The 24,775-nt window shown below is 43.4% G+C and overlaps 1 protein-coding gene, 1 non-coding gene and 1 pseudogene across 5 annotated transcripts; 1 reads left to right on the forward strand and 2 right to left on the reverse strand.

Annotated features, from left to right (window-relative positions):
- Positions 1-1,191: 1,191 nt before the first annotated feature.
- C1S (complement C1s) lies at positions 1,192-10,691 on the forward strand. 4 transcript variants are annotated; one of them, XM_036866850.1, is made up of 12 exons: positions 1,192-1,417; positions 2,364-2,442; positions 2,679-2,886; positions 3,085-3,262; positions 4,125-4,250; positions 5,155-5,354; positions 5,547-5,700; positions 6,206-6,321; positions 6,729-6,807; positions 7,339-7,467; positions 8,024-8,098; positions 9,464-10,691. In XM_036866850.1, exons 1-12 carry the CDS (start codon positions 1,207-1,209, stop codon positions 10,261-10,263), a joined length of 2,355 nt encoding a protein of 784 aa, XP_036722745.1. In that variant the 5' UTR covers positions 1,192-1,206; the 3' UTR covers positions 10,264-10,691. The 4 variants fall into 4 exon arrangements, with proteins under 4 accessions (XP_036722745.1, XP_036722746.1, XP_036722748.1 ...); XM_036866851.1 differs by having other exon boundaries at positions 1,253-1,417; positions 2,311-2,442; XM_036866853.1 differs by having other exon boundaries at positions 1,273-1,417; positions 2,285-2,442.
- Positions 10,692-13,965: 3,274 nt separating this feature from the next.
- On the reverse strand, positions 13,966-16,449 carry LOC118901995 (annotated as a pseudogene).
- A 122-nt stretch (positions 16,450-16,571) lies between these two features.
- TRNAV-CAC lies at positions 16,572-16,644 on the reverse strand. Its single transcript has one exon. It is a non-coding gene; the product is annotated as a tRNA-Val (tRNA).
- Positions 16,645-24,775: the final 8,131 nt, after the last annotated feature.

The following is a 24,775-nucleotide window of genomic DNA, read 5'->3' on the forward strand; positions in this document are numbered from 1 at the left end:
GGTGCATCTTATAATCAATCATATATCATAGTTTAATTGGCAGCTTTAAAAATGTCTAGTGGTATGTAAAATAAGGGAGCATCTTCACTTGATGAAGCTGTAGATTTGTTGGAATACAGTCACTAAGACAGGGGTAGAAAGTGACAAGGGACAGAAGGAGAGCTGGGAGGTCAGGGAAGTCTCTGTCGAAGAGTTGTACACGCCCACCACCCCTTGGTCCCTTACCTGAAGCTCTAAATTCCAAAAGGCTCTGGAAACAAAGTGGTTTTTTTTTTGGTACCAAAACTCATTTGGCAGAAAAACCTAATTTAAACTAATGTGAAGTAATTTATAAATATAATATATAATGATAACTAAATAACTTTAGTTATTCTACTCACTGTGAAGATCAACCTGTTTAGCTGCAGAAATATTAATGTTTGATGTTGGAGTGTTATCTCAGCCCCTTGCGGGGGGAGGGACAGGAGGAGATGTTACCTAATATTGGGACATTGGGTCTGTATACCGCATTGGCACTGTCTTATTTTTTTTTTATTTTTATTTTTTGGCCGTGTTGCGCGGCTTGTAGGATCTTAGTTCCCCAACCAGGGATCCATCGAACCTGGGCCCCGGGCAGTGAAAGCGCAGAGTCCTAACCACTGGACCGCCAGGGAATTCCCTGCACTGTCTTTTAAAAGATCATAAAATTCTGAATTTTGAAGCATATCTCGACCCAAGTCTTATGGATAAAGGACTCTGGATTGTATCTGAACTGCAGGTTTATGGGTAGATATCATTTAGATGTGTGAAGATGTGGAGGGGATTTTAGGAAGAGGAAAGAGCATCTTCCCCCAGCATCTGGGATCTAGGTATAAGTCGTTATCCAACCATTACGTTTGCTTTAAAGGCAGAGATGACCTGCATTTCTGATAACTCCTCTCCCTTAATTCATGATTCATACGCAGTTGGAGGGCTGGACTTTCTGGGTTTGGCTTTTCCCTGCAGTATTAATGCCCTCCTTTTCCCACAAATCACCTGACTTCCCCGAAAACTCTGTAACACACCCTTTGGCTAAAAAAAAGCATTAGGCAATTGGTGAAATTCCCCAGTCCCTCCTTTCTCCCCCTGTGGCCTGGGATAGAGGAATCTCAGGCCTCAGTATGCAGTTCTTGTTTCAAAAGCAGAGGGAGCTCCAAGATCAAGGCTGAGTTCCCCTTTCCCTAAGTCATGGTCTCCCAGCCCGCCTCTTTGTTTGGATCAGGGAATTTCAGACATGCACACTGGGGCAGAGAATCACAGGAACGGAACCAGGACAGGGAGGTGGAGGTTCCTGCACCCAGGCCCTGTGCTGCTCTTCCTGGGAGCCGGCAGGGTTGCCCGGCACGCCCACTGGCAAGAGAGACGGGACTGACCCACTTGTTCCCATCAGCTTCTGAAGGTAAAAACCTTAAAATCAAAGAGCAGAGCTTTGATGGAGGAAAAAGGAAGGCAGAAAACTTTACATAGGAAGGTTTTGGGCAAAGATGGAGGGCTGGAAAGAGCAGAACTCAGAGGGAGAATATAGACCACTTATTTCTCTTAGGTTGACCCCATCCACCCCCATGTCACCCCACCACCTACCACTGTTTTCAGGGTTAGAAGCATATTTGGCAAGACTTTTCTAAGAACCATGGGGAGATGGCTTGTCTTTTTAGTAAAGGTTAAAAAAAAAAAAAAAAACAACTGGAAAATTAAGGTGGGAAATTGAGGGAATATCTTTCCCTTCTTTTCATGTTTCTTGTCATTCAGCTGTACCTTTTCTCCTTCCACATCCAACCCTGTCTCAGACCACTTCTCCCAAGGTCACTGCCTTCCCCTAGGAAAAGAAGCTTATTCCTCCATCAGTGGTCATTGGGAGAAATACATGCAATAATATACAGTCAGAAGAGCTGGTTCGAGGTGATAAGGGGGATCCTTGTCAAAGGAAGAGGGAGACGTATCGTAGGTGGATGGTCATGATGGGGAAAGACTCCTGAAATCCTGAGCAGAAAAGGGGATATTTATTGTTCTGTTAGGGCAGGAGGAAGACTGACCGAGTCGGGGCTGGGGTGGGTGTTGAGTGTGAGGGAGGAGAACAGAGGAAGCAGAAAACTGGGAGAAATTACTCATTATTTTGGAGAAAAACTGGGAGAAGGTCCTGAGAAGCCAGAGGAGAAGGATAAGATGTAGTTTCAGTCTAGAACCAGGGCGAGTGTGAGAGGATGGGTGTCGTCCAGTGATGATTAATGATACGACTCTGTTGAACCTCTGTGTTATTCTTACCAAGGTGACATTGACCCCTTACCACCCAAGCAGGTGCCTGTGTGCTTGTTAGACAAATACAACCAGGTTTGCCACCGCTTTAGGTCCAAAGTCTAGAGGTACAGAGAGCCAGGACCAAGAGACGAGCTGCTCACCAGGGATGGACAAATTGCCAGAGATGTGGTGAGTGATCACGGGTCTATGGAGATGTATGTGGACCCCATTCCCTTCATCTTCTCAAGAGAATGGCTCAGATCTGAAGCCTGGGTTTTGCTTTGACCTAGGCCTGTTTGCTTCATTCCAACCCAAGTTTCTCCTCCATGTGCTGGTGCCCTTCGCCTTTCCCATCCCTTCTCCCTGCACTTGTCCGCTGGCACCTGGGTCACCCACCTCTCCATATGCCTTTTTTATTTTTTCAGGTGCATTGTCCTGTTTTCCCTTTTGGCATGGGTTTATGCTGAGCCTACTATGTACGGGGAGATCCTGTCCCCCAACTATCCTCAGGCATACCCCAATGAGGTAGAGAAGACTTGGGATATAGAAGTTCCTGAAGGGTACGGGATCCATCTTTACTTTACCCACCTGGACATAGAGCTGTCCGAGAACTGCGCATATGACTCAGTGCAGGTATATTGTAATAAGCACGTAAAGGATGGGGCTGGGGTGGTGGACTGAGAGGAGGCAGGAGGGGGTGCCACCAGCATACAGTGAGCTGGGCTCACATAGTCCTAAGATGGGAAATGGTCCAGTCTCTCTGTCCCTTTTTTCTCTGACCTCCATACCAAAATATTACCCTTTCCTAGCTTCTTTTGACTCTTCTCTTAGATAATGTCAGGAGGCCTTGAAGAAGGGAAACTCTGTGGACAGAGGACCGGCAAGAATCCCAACTCCCCAGTGGTGGAAGAGTTCCAACTCCCATACAATAAACTCCAGGTGATCTTCAAGTCAGACTTCTCCAACGAAGAGCGTTTCACTGGGTTTGCTGCATACTATGTTGCTGTAGGTAAGGCTCACCCCTCTGTGTGCCTCATTGATCCAACCACATGATTAGAAGCCGGACAAACATTGAGCAATGCAGGGAGTGAGGGTTCTGTTTATAACTCTTATGAAGTGTTGACTTGGCTTGGATCCCTCCATGAATTGCTTTTGTGAAATTCAAATGCATAATCGTATCCTGGTGATGATGATGGTAATGATAAAAAAGAGATAATAAGCAGTAATTTATTGAGAACCACCATGAACTGGGCACTGTGTTAAGAACTTTACCTATATTAATTTAATCTTCACCTCAATTCTTAAACTAGATGTTATTATCTCTACTTAAAGATAGGGAAAGTAAGGACTAAGGAAGTTAAATAACTTGCCAAGACTCACACAAGGAATGCATGGTATTCAAACCCATTTAACATATGGCAAACAAACTTTCAAATTCTGTGTGCGTCTCCAGCTATCTCCAGGGTAAAATGAAGTCAGGACATCTCATAAAGCCAAAGTATTGTTTAGATTTGACAGAAGTGCCAACATCATATAAAGTAATACATGTACTAATTGTTCCTCCCTGCAGAAGACATTATCAAGTTAAACTTGCAGAGTGTTGTCTCTGGAGCTGAAATGCTGTGTTTGTGAGAAAGGTCAAGAGTCTCTGGCATTGAGAGCTCCACTATAGCTGTGCAATGGTAGAGCGCAACTCTGGAATCATAGTTCACAAGAGTAATATAGAATAATACCTTCCTGAAATATGATTCATTGAATGTCTTTAAGCAACAGACCCTTCCTACTTTTCTTACCCTTGCAGTGTGGGGCTTAACCTCATTCTTCCTTCTAGGTCTCTGTCCTTGACCTCAATCTTTCTCTACTCTTTGTAGATGTAAATGAGTGCACAGACTTTGCAGATGCCCCTTGCAGCCACTTCTGCAACAACTTCATTGGTGGTTACTTCTGCTCCTGCCCCCCAGAATACTTCCTCCATGATGATATGAAGAATTGCGGAGGTGAGCTTGGCATCAAGAAGGGTGTGTGTTCCCTGGAATTTGGAATGGCTTGAGGCTTCAGTAGGGGGCTTGTCTACCCTTTGATTTTTTTTATTTTTTTTATTTTATTTTTATTTTTTTATTTTTTTTTATTCACACACACACACACTGTATACCCTTTGATTTTGATTAGCCTCAGCCTTGTCTTGGCATCTATTTTTATTTTTTATTTTTTAATAGTTTACAAGCTGATTTCTTTCTTTCTTTCCTTTTTAAAATAAATTTATTTACTTATTTATTTTTAGCTGCATTGGGTCTTTGCTGCTCCACGCAGGCTTTCTCTAGTTGTGGTGAGCAAGGGCTACTCTTCTTCGTTGCACTGCGTGGGCTTCTCATTGCGGTGGCTTCTCCTGTTGCGGAGCACGGGTTCTAGGCACACAGGCTCAGTAGTTGTGGCGCACAGGCTTAGTTGCTCTGTGGCATGTGGGATCTTCCTGGACCACGGCCCGAACCCGTGTCCCCTGCATTGGCAGGTGGATTCTTAACCACTGCGCCACCAGGGAAGTCTGACATCTAGTTTTAGTTACCCATAAACTGAAGGGGAGCTACAAGAGTGGAGGAAGACAAACCTACAGGGTCAAGTTAATTAATTGGAGAAGAGAGATAGGTGCCTGTGAAGAGTCAACCTGGGGCTCTCCATAACCATGAAAGGCTCTATCATTAGCAATGTGATAGAAACCCAATAGGTATTAGGTATCTCTGCTGATATGTATTGGGTATGAAATTGTGGCATGTGGGCTTCAATCAATCAATGTGACAGTCAATCAATGTGAACTGTCAATTCATGAGAAGTATCATAGAAAAAGGCAGGGACTCCTTTGCTTGACCCTATATTTGATTCTCCTTTTCTCTTTTTCTCCCTTAGTCAACTGCAGTGGGAATGTATTTACCACACTGATTGGGGAGCTCACAAGTCCCAATTATCCCAGTTTATACCCAGAGAACTCAAGGTGTGACTATCAGATCCTGTTGGAGGAGGGGTTCCAAGTGGTGGTGACTATGCAGAGAGAAGATTTTGATGTGGAACCAGCTGATTCTGCGGGCCACTGCGCTGACAGTTTACTTGTGCGTGATGGATGATGAATTTTTCTCCCAACTCACACAGAGAGATTTCTCCTTGAAGAGAAGTTATATAGCTTTCTGCCCCTTCTTTTCTTTTTTTCCCCTCCTTATTTTATTTTACTTTTATCCCTTCCATTTTGCCTTTTTCTTTCAGTTTTTTCTCTCTTCTGATTTCATCATTTTGTTTCTCTTCAGTTTGTTGCAGGAAACCAGCAATTTGGTCCTTACTGTGGTAATGGATTCCCTGGGCCACGAACTATTGAAACCAAGAGTAATGCTCTCAATATCATCTTCCAAACTGATGAAACAGAGCAAAAAAAGGGGTGGAAATTTCGTTACCATGGAGATCGTGAGTAACTTAGAAGTTGCTCTTTGGTTGGTGGTACCAAAGTCCTTGCACAATGTAAAATCAAAACAGGTAGATTGTTGTATGGATAGGTATCCTGAGAATACTCCACTTCCTCAGCAGGATCTAAACCTGTCAGTAGTTGCTAGAAATGCTTCAACTTCTAGGAATCTTTCAACTGGACTTGTGAATGCAGACAGCTTAGGGGTGGTTCATTTGTAATGCCATATTAATTAATTAATAATTTTTTTCGCCACACCATGTGGCTTGTGGGATCTTAGTTCCCCAACCAGGGATAGAACAGGTGCCCTCGGCAGTGAAAGTGCCAAGTTTTAACCACTGGACCGCCAGGGCATTCCCTGTCATATTATTTTAGACACCTCTGTATTGGGATGCTGGGCGTCAGGATTGAGGATGACTGAACAACTGTAGAAAGTGTGAGAATGATGTAAGTATCATAGAGATTCTCCAACTATTTGGTAAAAAGTTTTTTCCTATCCTTTCCAAGCAATCCCTTGTCCTAAAGAAGTCACTGCCAATTCTTTTTGGGAGCCTGATAGAGCAAAATATGTGTTCAAAGATGTGGTGAAGATAACCTGTGTGGATGGGTTTGAAGTTGTACAGGTAAAACACTGTTAGAGTCTTCTCTTTAGTCCCTAGGTCAGGATGAGTGTACTGGAATTGTCTAATCGTTTACCGAGCGTTCTTGTTCCAGCAAGGTCTAACACCTTCTCCATAAAGAGAACCGCTCAGGATCTTTAGTCTTTCCTTGTCAATCATGAAGATCCTTGGACAGCTTGACATTCCCTTTTTGGCTTTGGTCTTCCTGGGGCAGGGGGACTGATAGGCTGGGACAAAGTTGTCTTTTAGCCCCAACTCCTGGGTACTTTGGGTCATTCTGCTACGATGTCCCCAAGCTTCTTGTGGTGAGGACTCCTCATTGATCCAGGGCCAGAGATCGATTCCATTTCTGGATTTTGATTCCCTAAATCTCTCCTTATAAATTAATGGAGATGTTTATTATTGTCCAGGGAAGCGTTGGCTCGACATCTTTCTATTCTACTTGCCAAAGCAATGGAAAGTGGAGTAATTCCAAACTGCGGTGTCAACGTATGTACCTCTTTAAAATGGGACTCTTTTTTTTCTTTTTCCTCCCAAAGGGAATGGAAAGATTAGTGCATTAAGATACAAATGCATGGTTTCCTCTTAGGCTTGTGAGAGAGTAGATTGGGTTTTTGAAGGGAAGTCAGTCATGGAGTCCCAGCCCTGATCTGATCCCAGGCCAGCCAGACTAGCAGGTTTCTTCCAAAGAAAGAGGCTATGAGATTGGTAGAGTTAATAGCATTATATGGGTCCATTCCTTCAGAGGCCTCACCAACCACTGAGAACCAGGTTCATCCTTGTAGCTTTCAAGGGGTTATCAGACCTGGCAGGACTCAGTGGGCTAGGGTGTTGAGGGATGCCAGTTGGAGACCATGGCCACAGAGAGGCTGACATGGGGGGATTCATCCCAGGTGTGCTTATGGATGTGGGGAGTGGGGAAGGAGTGAGAAACACGGCTGGGAGGATGGACTGGCCCAGTGACTCCTCCTGGGAGGAAGTGGCCATGCTGACCATCCCTCTCCTGCCTTCCTCTTGTAGCCGTGGACTGTGGCGCTCCTGAACCCATTCAGCATGGTAGAGTCGAAGAGCCGGAAAATACTCTATTTGGTTCTGTCACGCGCTACACTTGTGAGAAGCCATATTACTACATGGAAAATGAAAGAAGCGGTAGGTTTCTTTGACTAAAGAAAAGAGAAGGAAAGAGTGAGAGTGTTGGAGGGTGAATCACACAGTCTTCCAGGGTTGGGTGCTCCCTGCGGTGGAAGCACAAAGTCCTAACCACTGAGCCACCAGGGAAGTCCCCTGACCAACTATTTAATGTAGAATAGGAGTAATGATTCCAGCTTCAAGTCACTATTCTATGACGCCTGACTTTCTCGATGGAGAGGCCTTGGTGGCGCTGGATGAAGGTCTGGATGGCTCACAATATGTCCCACTTCATTGCTTTTAATTTAATTTATTTTCCCACTTGACGCACTTTCCCAGCCTCTACCATAACCCTCTTCCTTCTGCTTTGGAGACTGTTCCTTCCCCTCCCTTGGCAGGATAGGGGCCAGAGGGATTGTTTGGAGGATGTTCTCAAGATTCTTTTCTAGTTGGTTTGATCTGATCGCCTCCTCAAATCCCAGAGGTGCTAAGGCTCTGAACGAAAAGGCGGGGGAGGGGGGACGGACTCCAGAAGATGTGATGGTGAGTGTGTCCCCTGTCCCTTGTGCTGTTCCAGAGGAGTATCGCTGCGTTGGCAATGGGAGCTGGGTGAATGAGCTGCTGGGCGCAGAGCTGCCAAAATGTGTTCCAGGTAATCAGGGCCCAGGTTTGGGTAGAGAGCACGGCCACAGGTGCGGTTGCATGGGTCTCACCTTCTAAAAGTAGCTGTAATCTTCTTGGGAAGGGACTTGACAGTCTGGGCTGCCAGAGTCTAGCTCAGTCAGGTGGAGACAAAGCTGGGCCGTGGACCTGCCAGGGCCTTGGGGAATTCATCAACCACACTGTCAGGCCGATGGACGGGAAAGAGAAAAGTCAGCCTGTGACAATTGGTGTCAGAGTCTGGGCCAGTTAGGTTTGGTAATGTAGATGTAGTAAGGGCATCTAGGATTGCTAAGAACAGGGCCTGAAATAAGAGAGTGAGGAATCAACACTCAGAAACAAGACTACTCAAAGAGCCTAGTTATTATATTAAAAGTCTATCTGGTAACAAGATATAGAGGAATAAAAGAAATAAGGGGTTGCATGGAGATCAGAGTTGAGTAGAAGAAGGCTCCCAGGCAAAGCCAGAATAATAATAATCATCCTCTTAGTAACAACAGTGTGATTGAGAGCTAGGTACCGAGCTAGCTCTCAATCAAATAATCAAATGCAATCAAACAATTGCATTTATTATCTCATTCAGTTAAGTCTTTGCAACAACGCTCTGGGGTAGGTGTTATCGGTCCCGTTTTACAGTTGAGGGAATTCAGTGCAAGTTCACAGAGTTAGGAAGGGGCATGGGTAGGCTTTGAACCCAGGTCTGTCTGTTATGCTCAACTCAGAGTGCATTCAGGCTGACTAGTGAGGGATTTAGGAAAGCCCACTTTATCTGAAATAAAATTCCGTTTTAGTTATATTCGGCAATGGCAAAGCAATCAAACCTGGATCCAGTCAATGGGGGATGAGATGAAAGATGGAAAAAGAGAACCCTCCACAGGTTACTAGGAGGGACTCAGCTGCAATTAGGACTTGAGAAAAGAAGGTGATAAGTGTTTGATCTGGGCATCAGAGGAAGGTGGAATGCTCGCCTCCCCTACCACCTGTATGAGGACAGGGTTGCCCAGCTCTGGCTCCCAGCTGGGCCCCCGACCCCATGTGCCGAGCCTGGGGTGAAGTGTCCTCCCCACACTGTGAGTTAAGCCGTGCATAGTGTGAGGCTCGTTTGGGTTCAATAATTGGCACACAGCCTCCGTTTAAACCAGTCTTTCCCACAAGCCTGCTTTTGGCACTGGCAAAGTGGAATGTTTGGTCCTTAGGTAAGTTCAGGATGAGTCAGGCACTGAGATGGTTGACCAAATGTTTGGCTATGTTGTGCTGAGAACGCTGAGGTCCAGCAGGTGTTTGAGTGCCTGTAGGATTTGCAGGGGGCCAGCAATCTACCCTGCTCCCTTCCCACCTTGTTCTTTTTCCTCCCTAGTCTGTGGCGTCCCTGGTGAGCCCTTTACAGAAAAACAGAGGATATTTGGAGGCTCCATTGCAAAGATTGAAAGTTTCCCCTGGCAAGTCTTCTTCTCGAACCCCCGGGCCGGCGGGGCTCTCATTGACGAGCACTGGGTGCTGACAGCTGCCCACACCGTGGAGGGAAACCGTGACCCAGTGATGTACGTTGGATCCACCTCAGTGGTCACCTCGCAACTGGCAAATGCCCAGATGCTCACTGCTGAGAAAGTGTTTATTCATCCCGGTTGGAAGGTCCTGGATGCCTCGGAAATACGGAAGAATTTTGACAATGACATTGCGCTGGTGCGGCTGCAAGACCCAGTGAAAATGGGACCCACTGTCTCCCCTATCTGCCTGCCAGGCACCTCCTCAGAATACAACCCCTCAGTGGGAGATCTGGGGCTGATCTCAGGCTGGGGCCGAACAAATACCAAAGATCATGTTATTAAGCTCAGAGGAGCAAAGTTACCCGTTGCTCCCTTAGCAAAGTGCCGGGAGGTGAAGGGGCTAAATCCCGGAATAGATATAAATTCCTTTGTTTTCACTAAGAACATGATCTGTGCTGGAGGTGAGAAGGGTGTTGATAGCTGCGAAGGGGACAGCGGTGGGGCCTTTGCTCTACAGGTCCCTAATGAAGAGAACCCCAAATTCTATGTCGCTGGCTTGGTGTCCTGGGGCCCCCAGTGTGGTACCTATGGGATCTACACTCGCGTCAAGAACTACATTGACTGGATCATGAAGACGATGCAGGAAAATAGTGCCCCCAGTGTAGGCTAACCATACAGGTCCCACCAGCCTCTCTAAGGGCTGTGACCCATCTGTTGCTTTCTGTTCCTCACAATAATCCCATTATTTCACCATGACTGAGAGAAGACATGGGAGTATGATTTAACTAGAACTTGATTGTTGGGATACCTGGTTGGAGGTGGGGTTTGATCATGTCGTTGTGTTGGTCATTCAGCGTAGTTGGAATTCCTGGGGTCCTCTGCCCTGAATCTGTCCTGTGGACAACAATGTGGGAAGGGACGCTTACCTTGTACTCTTCCACCGGGAGCCCTCTTTCCTGATGATTGCCTCCTGTTCCAGTTCTGACTCTGAAATTCATTGTGGGGCACACCCTTGATTTTTGTTTCCCCTTTACCTGTTTGCAGTTTATCATTATCAGTGTCTACTATCTACTGGTAATAAAGCATGTTTATAACCCAGTTCTGGCTGACTTGTCTTATTCCACATCAAGACTTCAGCACCATAGAAAGGGAGTGGGATGGGCTGCTGTGTCCTGGAAATTCGGGCCCCTAGCAGCTAATATTTAATTGTCATGAAAACAGGGAATTCAGTTTCTGTCCTCTCTTCCAATGGACATTTACTGAGTATTGTGGATTAGCATAACGTCAACACAAGGTACCATGTTCTGTTTTTGAAATTCATCAAATGTACTTGAACCTCACTCAGACAGCCACAGAATTGGCTGTTTAAGATCTTTAAGTCTAAAATTTTGTGGTATAAATTGTTTCAATATGTCTCCTGAAAATGAATTTTCTTTTAGTGTGCATTTGTATAATACAATATTATGACTCAATGAAAAAGAAAAACAAAAGAAATTCAGCATGTGCTCATCTGCTTTCCTGGTGGTTTTGGTTAATTTGTCAGTCAGGCAACAACGTCTTCCCTGGATCGAACTCTGCACCGAGATGTTATAGCTCATCTTGGTGAGGAGGGAGCCAAAGACTCTCTTCTACTTTTTTCCAAGGGAACAGAAAAACAAACAAGTGAACAAACAAACCACTCCTCATCCCCACAAAATGATTAGTGGTGAAACAGGACCAGACAATAGAGACTAGTATTTTTTTAAATTGAAGTATAGTTGATTTACAATCTTGTGAATATATATATATATATTCTTTTTCATATTCTTTTCCATTAGGGTTTATTACAGGATATTGAATATAATTCCCTGTGCTATATAGTGGCACCTTGTTTTTCATCTATGTTATATATAGTAGTTTGGAATCTGCTAATCCCAAACTCATAATTTATCCCTCCCCCCGCTTTCCCCTTTGGTAACCATAAGTTTGTTTTCTATGCAGAGATTAGTATTTTTTAAACTGAGCACAGGAGAGCTATCTTAGGGTGGCCATTGCACTAACAAGGTGTCTTACGAAAGCCATGGCCTGAGATTAGGAGTTCAGGGACACTCTGGTCTGTTTGACGTGACACGTGGCTTTCAGGAGAACAGTTTTTATCAGAAGCCAAAAGGGGTATATTTGTGGCCCATCAAGAAAGGACTTTGATCTTGCATGGACCAAAAGAGCAAAATTCAACAGCTGACCTTAGGCTGGTGGTTAACACATGATGAAGTAACCAGAACTCTAATCTAAAGGTCTGAAGAACCAAATGGGACTTCCCTGGTGGCCCACTGGTTAAGAATCTGCCTGCCAAGGCAGCGGACACAGGTTCGAGCCCTGATCCAGGAAGATCCCACATGCCGCGGAGCAACTAAACCCGTGCGCCACAACTACTGAGCCCGCATGCCTAGAGCCCGTGCTCTGCAACAAGAGGAGCCACCACAATGAGAAGCCCGTGCACTGCAGCGAAGAGTAGCCCCTGCTCGCCACAACTAGAGAAAGCCCGTGCGTAACAATGAAGACCCAACACAGCCAAAAAAAAAAAAAAACCAACAATAGGAAGCTACTGGAAGTATCGTGTCAAATCAACCAAGCAGCATAAAGCCATTTACTTTATTCCTTAACTCTACACCTGCCAACTACCTTCCCCTACCTGCCTGTCGTTACATGTGCCATAGAGTTGACAGTGTACCCTGGACTACAGAGTTTTGGGCAGGAGAAGGGGGATTCCTCTAGAGAAAAAAAGAATTGGAAAAATATTAAGAAACATGCTTGTGATGTAGAAATTTTCCTTCTTTTTAATAATTGGAGGAGTAGAAAAAAAATCAACCTGGAATCTGACAAATAACAGAAAAAGGAAGTCCATCCCTGCCAGAGAGAATCTTTAGTCTACCTGGGTTCTGCCCTCGCGGATGGGCCGAGGTATTGGTGAAAGGATTCGCTTGTGGCTGCTGCCTTGGACAGTAGGATGGGTCTTTGTTTTTGCTTCGTTAACTGTACTACCAGCTCATTTCCCTGGGTGAGGGGCAGGGAGGGGTTTTAAGTGAATCATCATCAGAGACTTTGGAGCTGGGAAAGGCTCATCACCAAGGCCTAGAAGGGCTAGAAAATCATTCATTGTGGCTTAAAAGACATCAATCGTACGGCCTTGCAAGTCGCTTGGGAATAACGTGTGTGCTTCACCTGAAACTCAGGAAAAGACTTAACTTTTAAAAAAGCAGGTGAATTGTCACATTTCTTTGGTCAGAAGAAAATGGACTGGTGGATAAGCTCCTCACGCTGGGGGAAAAAAATGGAGCCAAGAGGACTTTATGGGAAGGACCCTAGTTGAAACAGGACTAGCCCAGAAGGGGCTTGAGGAATTCTGGGATTCTCAAAAGTTGCTTTTACCATGATTTCTAGAATCAGAAAAATATTCTATGAAAATGTGACTTTTTACTTTCTGCATAGCTGTTCTTTTTTTTTTTTTTTTCCAATTTTCCATGCAACATAATCAAGAATTTATTTGAAACACCTTATGATATGAACTGAAATAAACTTGGCAAACTACAATTATCCTGAAGTTTTATTCCATGAATTCAAATCGACCTACTCCTGAAACCTCCCTGTCCCAATTCCCCAGGATGGCTTTTCTACAATGATTTCAAGTGTAGCACTGCCCGAGAACCTTCGGGGCGTGACCGTGTGGGCCCGATGCACTTGGTGGAAGAAATCAGCAGCAACTAACCTTCAACTGTGACAACTTGAATAATAAGCACATACACGGAATATTCTCCTGAAAGGCCTCCAAAGTCATATACTCCACTTGTCATCAATCACCTAATTTTTCCACATGGTTTTAAGACTTTTGTGCCTTGATTCTGTTAAAAATGTCAACAAACACTAAATCAGACCCAGTGTTTTCATGTAAGCAAGTTAGAGGACTAGTCTCTGGAATTTGATAGATGTAGCTAGTTAACACTACTACTGCATTTCTAAGTGCTTGGTTTTATGGGTGGATTCCAGGGCTATTTCAATACCAATTAAATCAAACACACTTTCATAAAATTGTCATTTAAAGAGGATTCTGAAACTAAATGATGGAAAAGAACCACTGGAAATAAGAGGGGGGATGGCATGGGGTGAGGGGTAGGGGGGAAAGCAAAGGAGAAACTGTAGGAGGGCAGAGTACAGCTGGCACTATATCTCTGTGATGCTCAGACACACTTGCGTGTCTAATGATATTAACTTGATTTGCCTATAAGACAGACTGATCATCAGAATTCTTAACTTGGCTTTCAATCACGTGACAAAATTGAAAAGTTTAACAAGGAAGGTTTGTGAAGTGGAAGGCAGGTAGTGGATTTTCCAATTATTATGCTTGCATTTCAAACTCCTGTTTTAGACTTTTCAAGTAAGCATGCACGTTCCCGAAGCTATGGTACTTGACTAAGTACACGAGCACCCCTGTCGCACACTGCCCCTCTCCCTGCTGACAGAAGCTGCAGTTGCAGATCCCGTGACGCGGTGGGCAGTGCCCGTTTGGGTCTAGCAGAGCATCCCTGACTTCTTCACCATGAATAGTTTCGAGGGCAGGGACCGCAGAACTGGCCTCGAACGCCCCAGCACTCTGGGTTTCTGCAGTTTGTCTTGGTATCGATAGTTTTCTGGCAGCACTGATGACAAGTTGATCCCAATGAGCGGTTATAGATCTTCTCTCCAGAGTTGTTGCAGATGTTGTCCAATTCTTCCCATGCGATTTCGTCCATGGAGCGAATATATAGGGAAGGGTCATGGAGCCGGGGCGACGACTTCGGCGCATGTCATCTTCGTTCATGTAGCCGGCCAGGGGCTTCCTATTTCTCACCAACATGTCCTCCTCCTCCTTCTCCCCCTCCCCCTCCTCCTCCTCTGTGGGCAGGGCGCTGAGCCACCCAAGGACCTGGGACCTTGACCTGGTGAAAGGACGAGCTCTCTGCTCAGGGTTTCTCCTGCAGGCTACACCTGGGAATGTGCGCCTTCGGGGTGTCTTTGGACGTGAACTGGGGTCTGGCAGGGAACGCCTTCCAGGGAAGGAGCCAGGGAAGCTTTCTAATTCTGACATTAGTTTTGCAAGCATTGCTTTGTTTTGCTTTATATTTAAAGCCCTTTTCTCCCAAAAATTCATGCCACTTTCGTCTTCTGAAACAGAATTGGAATCGGTCACGGATTCTCTGAGGGCTCGGGGGGGGGGGTGGGGCCGCTGCTCTTTTGCCGGCTGCTCCCCCGGTGTTTCTTTTCTTTTTCTTTTTTTAAATTTATTTATTTTATTTATTTAGTTTTGGCTGTGTTGGGTCTTCGCTGCTGCGCACGGGCTTTCTCTAGTTGCAGCGAGCGGGGGCTACTCTTCGTTGCGGTACGAGGGCTTCTCATTGCGGAGCACGCTCGGGCTCTAGGCGCGCGGGCTTCAGTAGTTGTGGCACGCGGGCTCAGTAGTTGTGGCTCCCGGGCTTAGTTGCTCCGCGGCATGTGGGATCTTCCCAGACAAGGGCTTGAACCGGTGTCCCCACACTGTCAGGTGGATTCTCAACCACTGCGCCACAAGGGAAGCCCCTCCCCCGGTGTTTCGAGTTGGGAACTTCATGGCCACCCGGAGAGGTCCGGAACGTCTTCACTGACTTCGGTCCGACAGCCCGCACGGTCTGCCCGCAGCCTCATTCCACCTCTGAGAAACCGCAAAACGATTCATCTTCAGAGTCGGTATGAAAAACACTGGCCATTTCGTTAGTGACATCTGGCCTTGGTTTCTGTAAAAATCCACAGTGGTCTAACACATCTTGCACCTCACTTTCTGAAAAGCTGCAGGAAGATTCATTAGCAGAGTGCTCATAAAAACACTTGCCGGTTCTTCACTGATAGCTGACCTGAATTTAGGTTTTGTGTTCGCAAAATTATCAGAAGCAAGCTGGCACAACTGTCATCAGAGGATGACAAGGTTTCCATGGAAATCAGCTTCACATATCTGAATATCTTGAAGTTCTTCTTTGCTCTGCCATCCTTTTGCAGCATGTGGCGAGCGTCGATGCTGGGGCCGGCTCTGGGAGCAGGGAGAGCCCAGCAGCCTCGCCCATCGCTGTCCCACCTCTCAGGGGCCGGAGTCCCAGCCGCGTGGGCCGGGGGGCGAGGTGCGCAGGGCCCGGGTGGAGGGCAGCTGTTTGTTTGTTTGGTTTTTAAAAATTAATTAATTAATTAATTAATTAATTAATCTTTGGCTGCCTTGGGTGTTCGTTGGGTAGCACGGGCTTCGCATTGTGGTGGCTTCTCTCCTTGCAAAGCTCCGGCCTCTAGGCGCGCAGGCTTCAGTAGTTGTGGCTCGTGGGCTCTAGAGCACAGGCTCAGTAGTTGTGGCGCACGGGCTTAGTTGCTCCGCGGCACGTGGGATCTTCCTGGACCAGGGCTCGAACCCGCGTCCCCTGCGTTGGCAGGCTGGTTCTTAACTACTGCATTACCAGGGAAGTCCCCAGCTGTTCCTTTTTAAAATTAAAAATATGAGAAAACTACTTCTCAGCTTTATTGAGGTATAATTGACAAATAAAATTGTAAGTTAATTAGTGTAGAATGTGATGATTTGATATACATATATATTATGAAAAGATTTCATCTCTCAAGTTAATTCACATATCTCTCACCTCACATATTTATCCTTAAAAAAATTTTTTTTTGGTGCAAACATTGAAGTCCTACTCTCTTAGCAAATTTCAATAATACAATATAGTGTTATCAATTATAGTCACCATGTTATACATTAGATCCTCAGATCTTATTTACCTTATAACTGAAAGTCTGTACCCTTTTACCCATCGCTCCCTATTTCCCCCATGCCTCACCCCAGGACAACCTCTTTTCTACTTTCTGTTTCTATGAGTTTACCTTTTTAAAAAAAAAAAAATTAATTAATTAATTAGGCTGCATGGGGTCTTAGTTGCGGCATGTGGGATCTAGTTCCCTGACCAGAGATCGAACCTGGGTCCCCTGTACTGTGAGTGCAGAGTCTTAACCACTGGACCACCAGGGAAGTCTCACTTTTTTTTTAATACTTCATATATACGTGATATCATGCAGTATTGCCTTTCCCTGGCTTATTTCACTTAAAATAACATCCTCCAGATTCACCCATGTTGTTGCAAATGACAGGATTTCCTTCCTTTTTAAGGCTGAATAATATAATATATATTGTGTGTATACACACACACACTATATTTTCTTGATCTATTCATCTGTTGAGAGACACTTAGGTCGTTTCCATACCTTGGCTATTGTGAATAATGCTGCAATGAATACAGGAATACAGATATCTCTTTGAGATAATGGTTCATTTATTTTGGATATACACCCAGAAGCGGGATTGCTGGATCATATGGTAGTTGTATTTTTAATTTCTTGAGAAGCCTCCATACTGTTTTAATAGTGGTTGTATCAATTTACATTCTCAGAGACAATGTACAAGGGCTCCTTTTTCTCTACATCCTTGCCAGCATTGATATTTCTTGTCTTTTTGATAGTCATCCTAACAGATGTGATAATAGATAATAGCCATCCTAACAGATGTGAGGTGATATTTCAATTTTTTTTTTTTTTTAGGCCATGGCAGGATCTTAGTTCTTTGACCAGGGAGCAAACCTGCACCCTCAGCAATGAGAGCGTGGAATCCTAACCACTGGGCTGCCAGGGAATTCCCTCATTGTGGTTTTGATTTCTATCTCCCTGATTATTAGTGGTGCTGAGCACTTTTTCATGTACCTGTTGGCCATTGTATGTCTTCTTTGGAAAATGTCTATTCAGGTTCTTTGCCCATTTTTAAAAATTGGGTTATTTCCCTTTTTGCTATGGAGTCATATGAGTTCCTCGTTTGTTTTGGATAGTAACCCCTTGTCAGATAGGTGTTTTGCAAATATTTTCTCCCATTATGTAGGTTGCCTTTTCATTTTGTTTATGATTTCCTTTGCTGAGCAGAAGCTTTTTCATTTGATGTAGTCCCAATTGTTTATTTTTGCTTTTGTTGCCTTTGCTTTTGCTGTTTAATAAAAAAAAAAAATCATTGCCAAGACCAATGTCAAGGAGTTTACCCCTATGTTTTCTTCTGGAGTTTTATATTTTTAGGTCTTATATTCAAGTCTTTAGGATTAAAGACTTAAAGTAAAGTTGATTTTTGTGTATGGTGTAAGATAGGGGTGCAGTTTCATTCTTTTACATGTGCAAATCCAGTTTTCTCAACACCATCTATTGAAAAGACTATCCTTTCCCCATAGTATATCTTTGGCTCTTTGTCAAAAATTAACTGACCATATATGCATAGGTTTACTTCTGGGTTCTCTATTCTGTCCCATTGATCTACGTGTCTGTTCTTATGCCAATTCCATACTGTTTTGATTAGTATAGGTTTGTAATATCGTTTGAAATCAGGAAATGTGATGCCTCCAGTTTTGTTCTTTTCTCTCAGGATTGCTATGGCTATTCAGGGTCTTTGTGATTTCATACAAATTTTAGGATTTTTTTTCTATTTCTGTGAAAAATGGCATTGGAATTTTGATAGAAATAGTACTGAATCTATAGATGTCTTTGGGTAGTATGGACATTTTAGCAATATTAATTCTTTCAATCCACAAGCGTGGAATAGCTTTCTATTTATTTGTGTCTTCATTTTCTTTCATCAATGTTTTATAGTTTTCAACACATAGATTTTTCACCTTCTTGGTTAAAATTATTCCTAAGTATTTTATTCTTTCTGATGCTATTGTAAATGGAATTATTTCCCTAATTTCTCTTTCTGATAGTTCATTGTTAGTGTATAAAACACAATTGATTTTTGTATAATGATTTTGTATCCTGCAACTTCACTGAATTCATTTATTAGTTCTAATAGTTTTTGTTTTTTTTTTTTTTGGTGGAACTTTTCGGATTTTCTATATATAATATTATGTCATCTGGGACTTCCCTGGTTGTCTAGTGGTTAAGACTCTGCTCTCCCAATGCAGGGGGCCTGGGTTCTATCTCTGGTCAGGGAACTAGATCCCTCATGCATGCCGCAACTAAGTGCATGCCACAACTAAGACCCGGCATAGCCAAGTAAATAAATAAATATTTTTAAAAAATCTACAAACAGCACATTAAAAAAATAATATTATGTAATCTGCAAATAGAGACAACTTTACTTCTTCTTTTCTGATATAGATGCCATAGATTGATTGATTGATTGATTGATTTCCCAATTGCTCTGGCTAGGACTTCTAGTACTATGTTGAACAAAAGTGGTAAGAGTGGGCAGCCTTGTCATTTTACTGATCTTAGAGGACAAGCCTTCCGTTTTTCACCATTTAGTATGATGTTAGCTATGGTCTTGTCATGTATGGCTTTTATTATACTGAGATACATTCCCTTTATATCCAGTTTGTTGAGAGTTTTTATCATGAAAGGATGTTGAATTTTGTTAAATGCTTTTTTTTTTGCATATATTAGGATGATCATATGATTTTTATCTTTCATTTTGTTAATGTGACATATCACATGCATTGATTTGTAGATGTTGAACCACCCTTGAATCCCTGGAATAAATCCCGCTTGATCATGGCGGGATTCTTTGATTCTTTAAGGTACTGTTGAATTTGGTTTGCTGCTATTTTGTTGAGGATATTTGCATGTATGTTCATCGAGGATATCAGCCTATAATTCTCTGTTCTTGTAGTGTTCTTTCTGGCTTTGTTATCAGGATAATGCTTGCCTTGTAAAATGAGTTTGGAAGTGTTCCCTCTTCTTTTATTTTTGGAAGAGTATGAGAAGGATTGGCATAACTCTTTAAATGTTTGGTAGAATTCACCAGTGAAGCCATCATGTCCTGGACTTTTGTTTGTTGAGAGATTTTTGATTACTGATTTGATCTCTTTACTAGTAATTGGTCTGTTCAGATTTTCTATTTTTTCATGATTCAGTTTTAGTTGGCTGTATGTTTGTAGGAATTTATCCATTTCTTCTTAGGTTGTCCAATTTGTTGGCATATATTGTTCATAGTAGTTTCTTATGAACCTTTATGTGGTAATGTCTCCTCTTTAACTTAAAATTTTATTTATTTGAGTCCTCTCTTTTTTTTCTTTTTCTTGGAAAGTTTAGCTATTGGTTTATTTATTTTATCTTTTCAAAAAAAAAAACCCACAGCTTTTAGTTTCATTGATCTTTTCTATTGATACAGAGCTGTTTCATCACCACAAAGATCTCCCTCATGCTACCCCTTTATGGTCACATTCTTTACTTTTTAATTTTCTTTTACAAGTTTAAAAAGACACTTTTGAAAGAACCAGCCTTTTCTCAGTTGTGCTAAGAGGTCAAGGGAATTGATTTTGAGTGTACCCACCTTTCAGCCAGAGAAAGGGGGAGACTAGATAAATGATGGGGGATGGTGAAGTTGTGGTCACAGGAACCACAGTGGAGGAACCCCAAAGGGGTGAACATAAACTTAAAGAGAGAGTGCCCTATTTTCTTCTTTCCTGGGGGTTCAGGTCCTGTTTGAAAAACCTCTTGTACTACAAGGGAATACAAATGACATAGAATACCAACAACTGTCAGTAAGGTGCTAGTTCTGATTTTAACCGCTGTATTCTGTCTGACCTCCAAATAGGCTGTTTGCGGTCTCTGTCTTCCTTTATGTTTAGTGCGAAAGCAAATTATTTCTTTGGTCTTCACTGCTTGGGACTGAATTTGAAATATTTTTGGCACAATGCTCAGGTTTGTCTGGGCACTCTCTATTCATGGGTAAAATGAAAATGTTTCTTGATCTCTCTTGGACAGGAAGCAAGAAGAACCTAAGGTTTCCAACAGGAAAAAAAAAAAAAGAGGATGGTTAGAATAAAAATTCACAGAAGACAGGGACAAAAGCAAAGAAGTGCCTAAGTAGACAGTGGAGAGAAAACTCAGGATAAAAGAAAAACAATCCTGGGATCACTGGAGACCAGGGTCCCAAAGAAGCCCCAAAAGAGAGAATCTGGTCTTTTCATGGAACCAAGCAGAGGTAGTGAGAGTGGGGAAGGGCTGAACCCAAGAGGCTGGACAGAGATACACTTATTGAGATTTTGGAAAAAATTAACTCAGTTGGGCCTAGCTGAACTCTACATCTGCTTGGGCGTGTGTGTATGTGTCTACTTGTGACACAATTTAATGTAGAGTTTTTCCCCCAGCAATTTAAGAAGTTGTCTCAGTGTGTCTTAGGTGGCCCTGAGCCTTTTCCAGCCTCCTTTCCTGGTCCTTGGCTGCTTGTTTTGGCCTCCTATGCTGTCCTCACTATCATCTTTTATCCTTCAGTGTGAATAGAGATCAACTCACCAGGCTGACCTACATCTAAAGCTTTGAAGGACTTTTGCTCCTTCTTCATGATGTTTCAATGATCAGGAAGAAATGGGAGGAACTACTTGAGAGTGGGGTTTAAAATTGTCTTGGGACCCTGGAAATGCCTTTAATGATAGTAGCAATTTTTATTGCATTCCACCAGACTGACTAAAATGTGTGTCGGGACAGGAAAGGGGTAAAAATTGTGATTCTAAAATCATAGTCACAAAGAAGGATCCTCCCCTCTGATTGTGGATGTCAAGGCAGTAAGACACCAGAGTATCGCTCCCCAGTACAGCTCACGATGTGCCTGACACTGAGTTAAGCCTGTTACATGTCTTACCTCATTTACCTCTTTAATATATTTTTAAAAAAATTTTATTGAAGTATAGTTGATTTACAGTGTGTTAATTTCTGCTATACAGCAAAATGATTCAGTTATATATATATATATTCATTTTTTTTTTTTTAAATTTTATTTATTTATTTATTTATTTTTGGCTCTGTTGGGTCTTTGTTTCTGTGCGAGGGCTTTCTCTAGTTGCGGCAAGTGGGGGCCACTCTTCATCGCGGTGCGCGGGCCTCTCACTATCGTGGCCTCTCTTGTTGCGGAGCACAGGCTCCAGACGCGCAGGCTCAGTAGTTGTGGCTCACGGGCCTAGTTGCTCCGCGGCATGTGGGATCTTCCCAAACCAGGGCTTGAACCTATGTCCCCTGCATTGGCAGGCAGATTCTTAACCACTGCGCCACCAGGGAAGCCCTATATTCATTTTCTTTCATATTCTTTCCATTATGGTTTATCACAGGATATCGAAAATAGTTCCCTGTGCTCTAGAGTAGGACCTTGTAGCTTAGCCATTCTATATATAACAGTTTGCATCTGCTAGCCCCAAGCTCCCAATCTTTCCCTCCCCCACCCCACTGCTTGGCAATCACAAGTCTGTTCTCTATGTCTGTGAGTCTGTTTCCGTTTCATAGATGTGTTCATTTGTGTCATATTTTAGATTCCACATATAAGTGATATCATATGGTATTTATCTTTCTCTTTCTGACTTACTTCACTTAGTATGATGATCTCTAGTTACATCCATGTTGCTGCAAATGGCATTCTTTCATTCTTTTTTATGGCTGTAACTCTTTAATATTTATATGAGATTGCATGAGATACTATTGTATAAGATTTGTATGCGATACTATTATTACCCCCATTTTATAGACAAAGAAACCGAGGCTCGGAGAGGTTAAGTAACTTGCTAAGCTACCATGGATAGAAAGTGGCCAGGTAGTTTGGCCCCAGAGCCAATTCCCTGAACTCTGGTGCCCTCCTGCTGCTCTCTCAATTGGTGATGGTATTTCCCCCCTGACAGCCTCCCTTTCACTGGGCCTTCCGTGATCCTCACTGCCACGTACAGCCCATCCTCCCCCTCTTTTCTCAGCCTCTCAGCTTTGAAGCTCATGTCATCAGACTATCTTATGCACATCTACTCATTGTTACAGTCACCTCCTGGGACCCACGTCATTCCCCTCATTTCTCAATGACCTTAGTTCCTGATTCACTGTCATTCTAACACTATTCCTGTCTTAATTTTTGGCAGTTTCAACATACAGATAGGTGATCCTTCTAAAACTGTGGCCCTGTGGTTCCATGAATCTTCTCCAACAATCTTATCTTCCACTCTACCTCAGCCACACACTCCCATGTTCATGCCTAGATAGACCCTGTCATTACCAATACCTGAAACCTCTCCAGTAATCTCAACTTCACACACCCCATTCTTTTGCCATCACCTCCTACTCTTCCAGGTCTGTTCCTATAGGGCCACACTTTCTATATACCATGACACCAGGAACCCTAATACATCAAATCTTCTGCATATTTACTGCGTATCACCCACTTCGTGCCCAATCCCCTCTTTGCCCGGCTTAAATTCCATATAATAACTCTCTTGCATACATTTTGGACTCCCTTGCCCTTCTATGGTTTCAATATATTCACTTGGCAAAATCGAATCTGTTTCCTCTATGCCTGTATCGGTGCAGCTGATATTGGCTGGGGGAAAACACATGACCGAGCTCATACAACTGTCTCACAGAAGTGAGAACAACTGTCTCACTTTTAAGTCATGATCTTGAATCTCAAGTGGGCCCTTATGCTCCCAGGTGATCAAAATTCCCTAACCTGTTCTGTCTTTCACTCTCCTGGATGCCTATTTCATTCCTTCTTCTCTCTCCTCAAATCCCCAAATCCTTCTCTATCCACACTTTCAGCTGATGACCTTATTTTCTACTTGACCAAGACAAATGAAGAATTAAAAGAGAACGTCGACACATTCCTACCACCACACCTACTGAAATGGAAGCATCTTAAACTCTGCTTGCCTGTTACCCTAGATAACGTATCCATGCTTCCACCTGGATTCCACCTCACCCCTCCTCCACACATCATCATCATTTTCCTTCTCTATTATGAAATTCCCATCAGCATATAGACATGTTGCTATTTCCCTAATCTTTAAAAACAATCTCCTCTTGACTCCAGTTTCTCTGAAAGCTTGCCCTATTTCTTTGTTCCCTTTTGCAGGAAATTCCTTGAAATCATTATTACCCTCTGTCTCCACTTCTTCTTCCGCTCTCTCTCCAACTCCAGTCTGCCTTTTGTCCCCATTGTTCCACCAAACTGTGCTTTTCTGCATCACCTCTGACTTTGACATTTGACATTGCTTTATCCCAGGATCAATCCTCTGTCTTCATCTCGACCTATAAGTGACATTTGCCCAGTTGATCAAGTGATCACTCCTTGGCCTTGATGCACTTTCTTTCTTTGGCTTCTGAAATTTTGGACTCTCTGGGTTTTCCTCCTACCTCAGTGGTCACTGCCTTAGTCAGCTCAGGTTTCCATAACAAAATACCATAGACTGGGTGGCGTAAACAATAGACATAAGACCAAGGTCAAGGTGCTGGCAGATTCCGTTCCTGGTGAAGTCCTGCTTCCTGGCTTGCAGACAGAGCCTCACTGGGTGCTCACATGGCCTTTCCTTGGTACTTGTGTGGGGAGAGAAATCTTCCTCTTCTTGTAAGTGCACTAATCACATCATGAGGGGCTTACCCTGATGACCTAATCTGAACCCAATTACTTCCCAAAGGCCCCATCTCCAAACACCATCATGTTGGAAGTTAAGGCTCCAACATATGAATTTTGAGGGCGGGAGCAGGGGTGGACACAGACATTCATTCCATAGCAGTCACTATTTCTGGGCCTCCTCTGCTGATTTTTGCTGTTCTCCCAGACTTTTGATTCTGGTGTGTCTCAGGGCATAGTCATTGGTCTTTTCCTCTTCTCTATCCAACTTCACTCCCTTGGTGGCCTCATTCAAGCGGTGGCTTTAAACATCCATCTCTATACCTACCAATGACTCTGAAACTTACATTTTTAGCTCAGACCTCTTCCATCAACTCCAAATTTATACATCAAACAGCCTATTCAGCACCTCTCCTTGGGTGTCTAATAGACATGTTTGTAACTTTTTGAACACACAGGATACAGTTATTACAATTGTTTTACTGTCCCAGTCTGCTAATTCTTACATCTGTATCAGTTTTGGTTGGTTTTGGTGGATTTTTCTCCTCATCATGGATCATATTTTCCTGCTTCTTTGTATGTCTCATATTCTCTGATTGGGTGCCAGACTGTGAATTTTATCATGTTGGGTGCTGGATATTTTTGTAATTCTGTAAATATTTTTGAGCCTTGTTCTGGGACTCAGTTAAGTTACTTGGAAACAGTTTGATCCTTTTGGTCTCGCTTTTAACATTTGTTAGCTGGGACCAGAGCA

This window comes from Balaenoptera musculus, chromosome 10 (assembly GCF_009873245.2).
Source record: "Balaenoptera musculus isolate JJ_BM4_2016_0621 chromosome 10, mBalMus1.pri.v3, whole genome shotgun sequence".
Classification (NCBI taxonomy): Eukaryota; Metazoa; Chordata; class Mammalia; order Artiodactyla; family Balaenopteridae; genus Balaenoptera; species Balaenoptera musculus.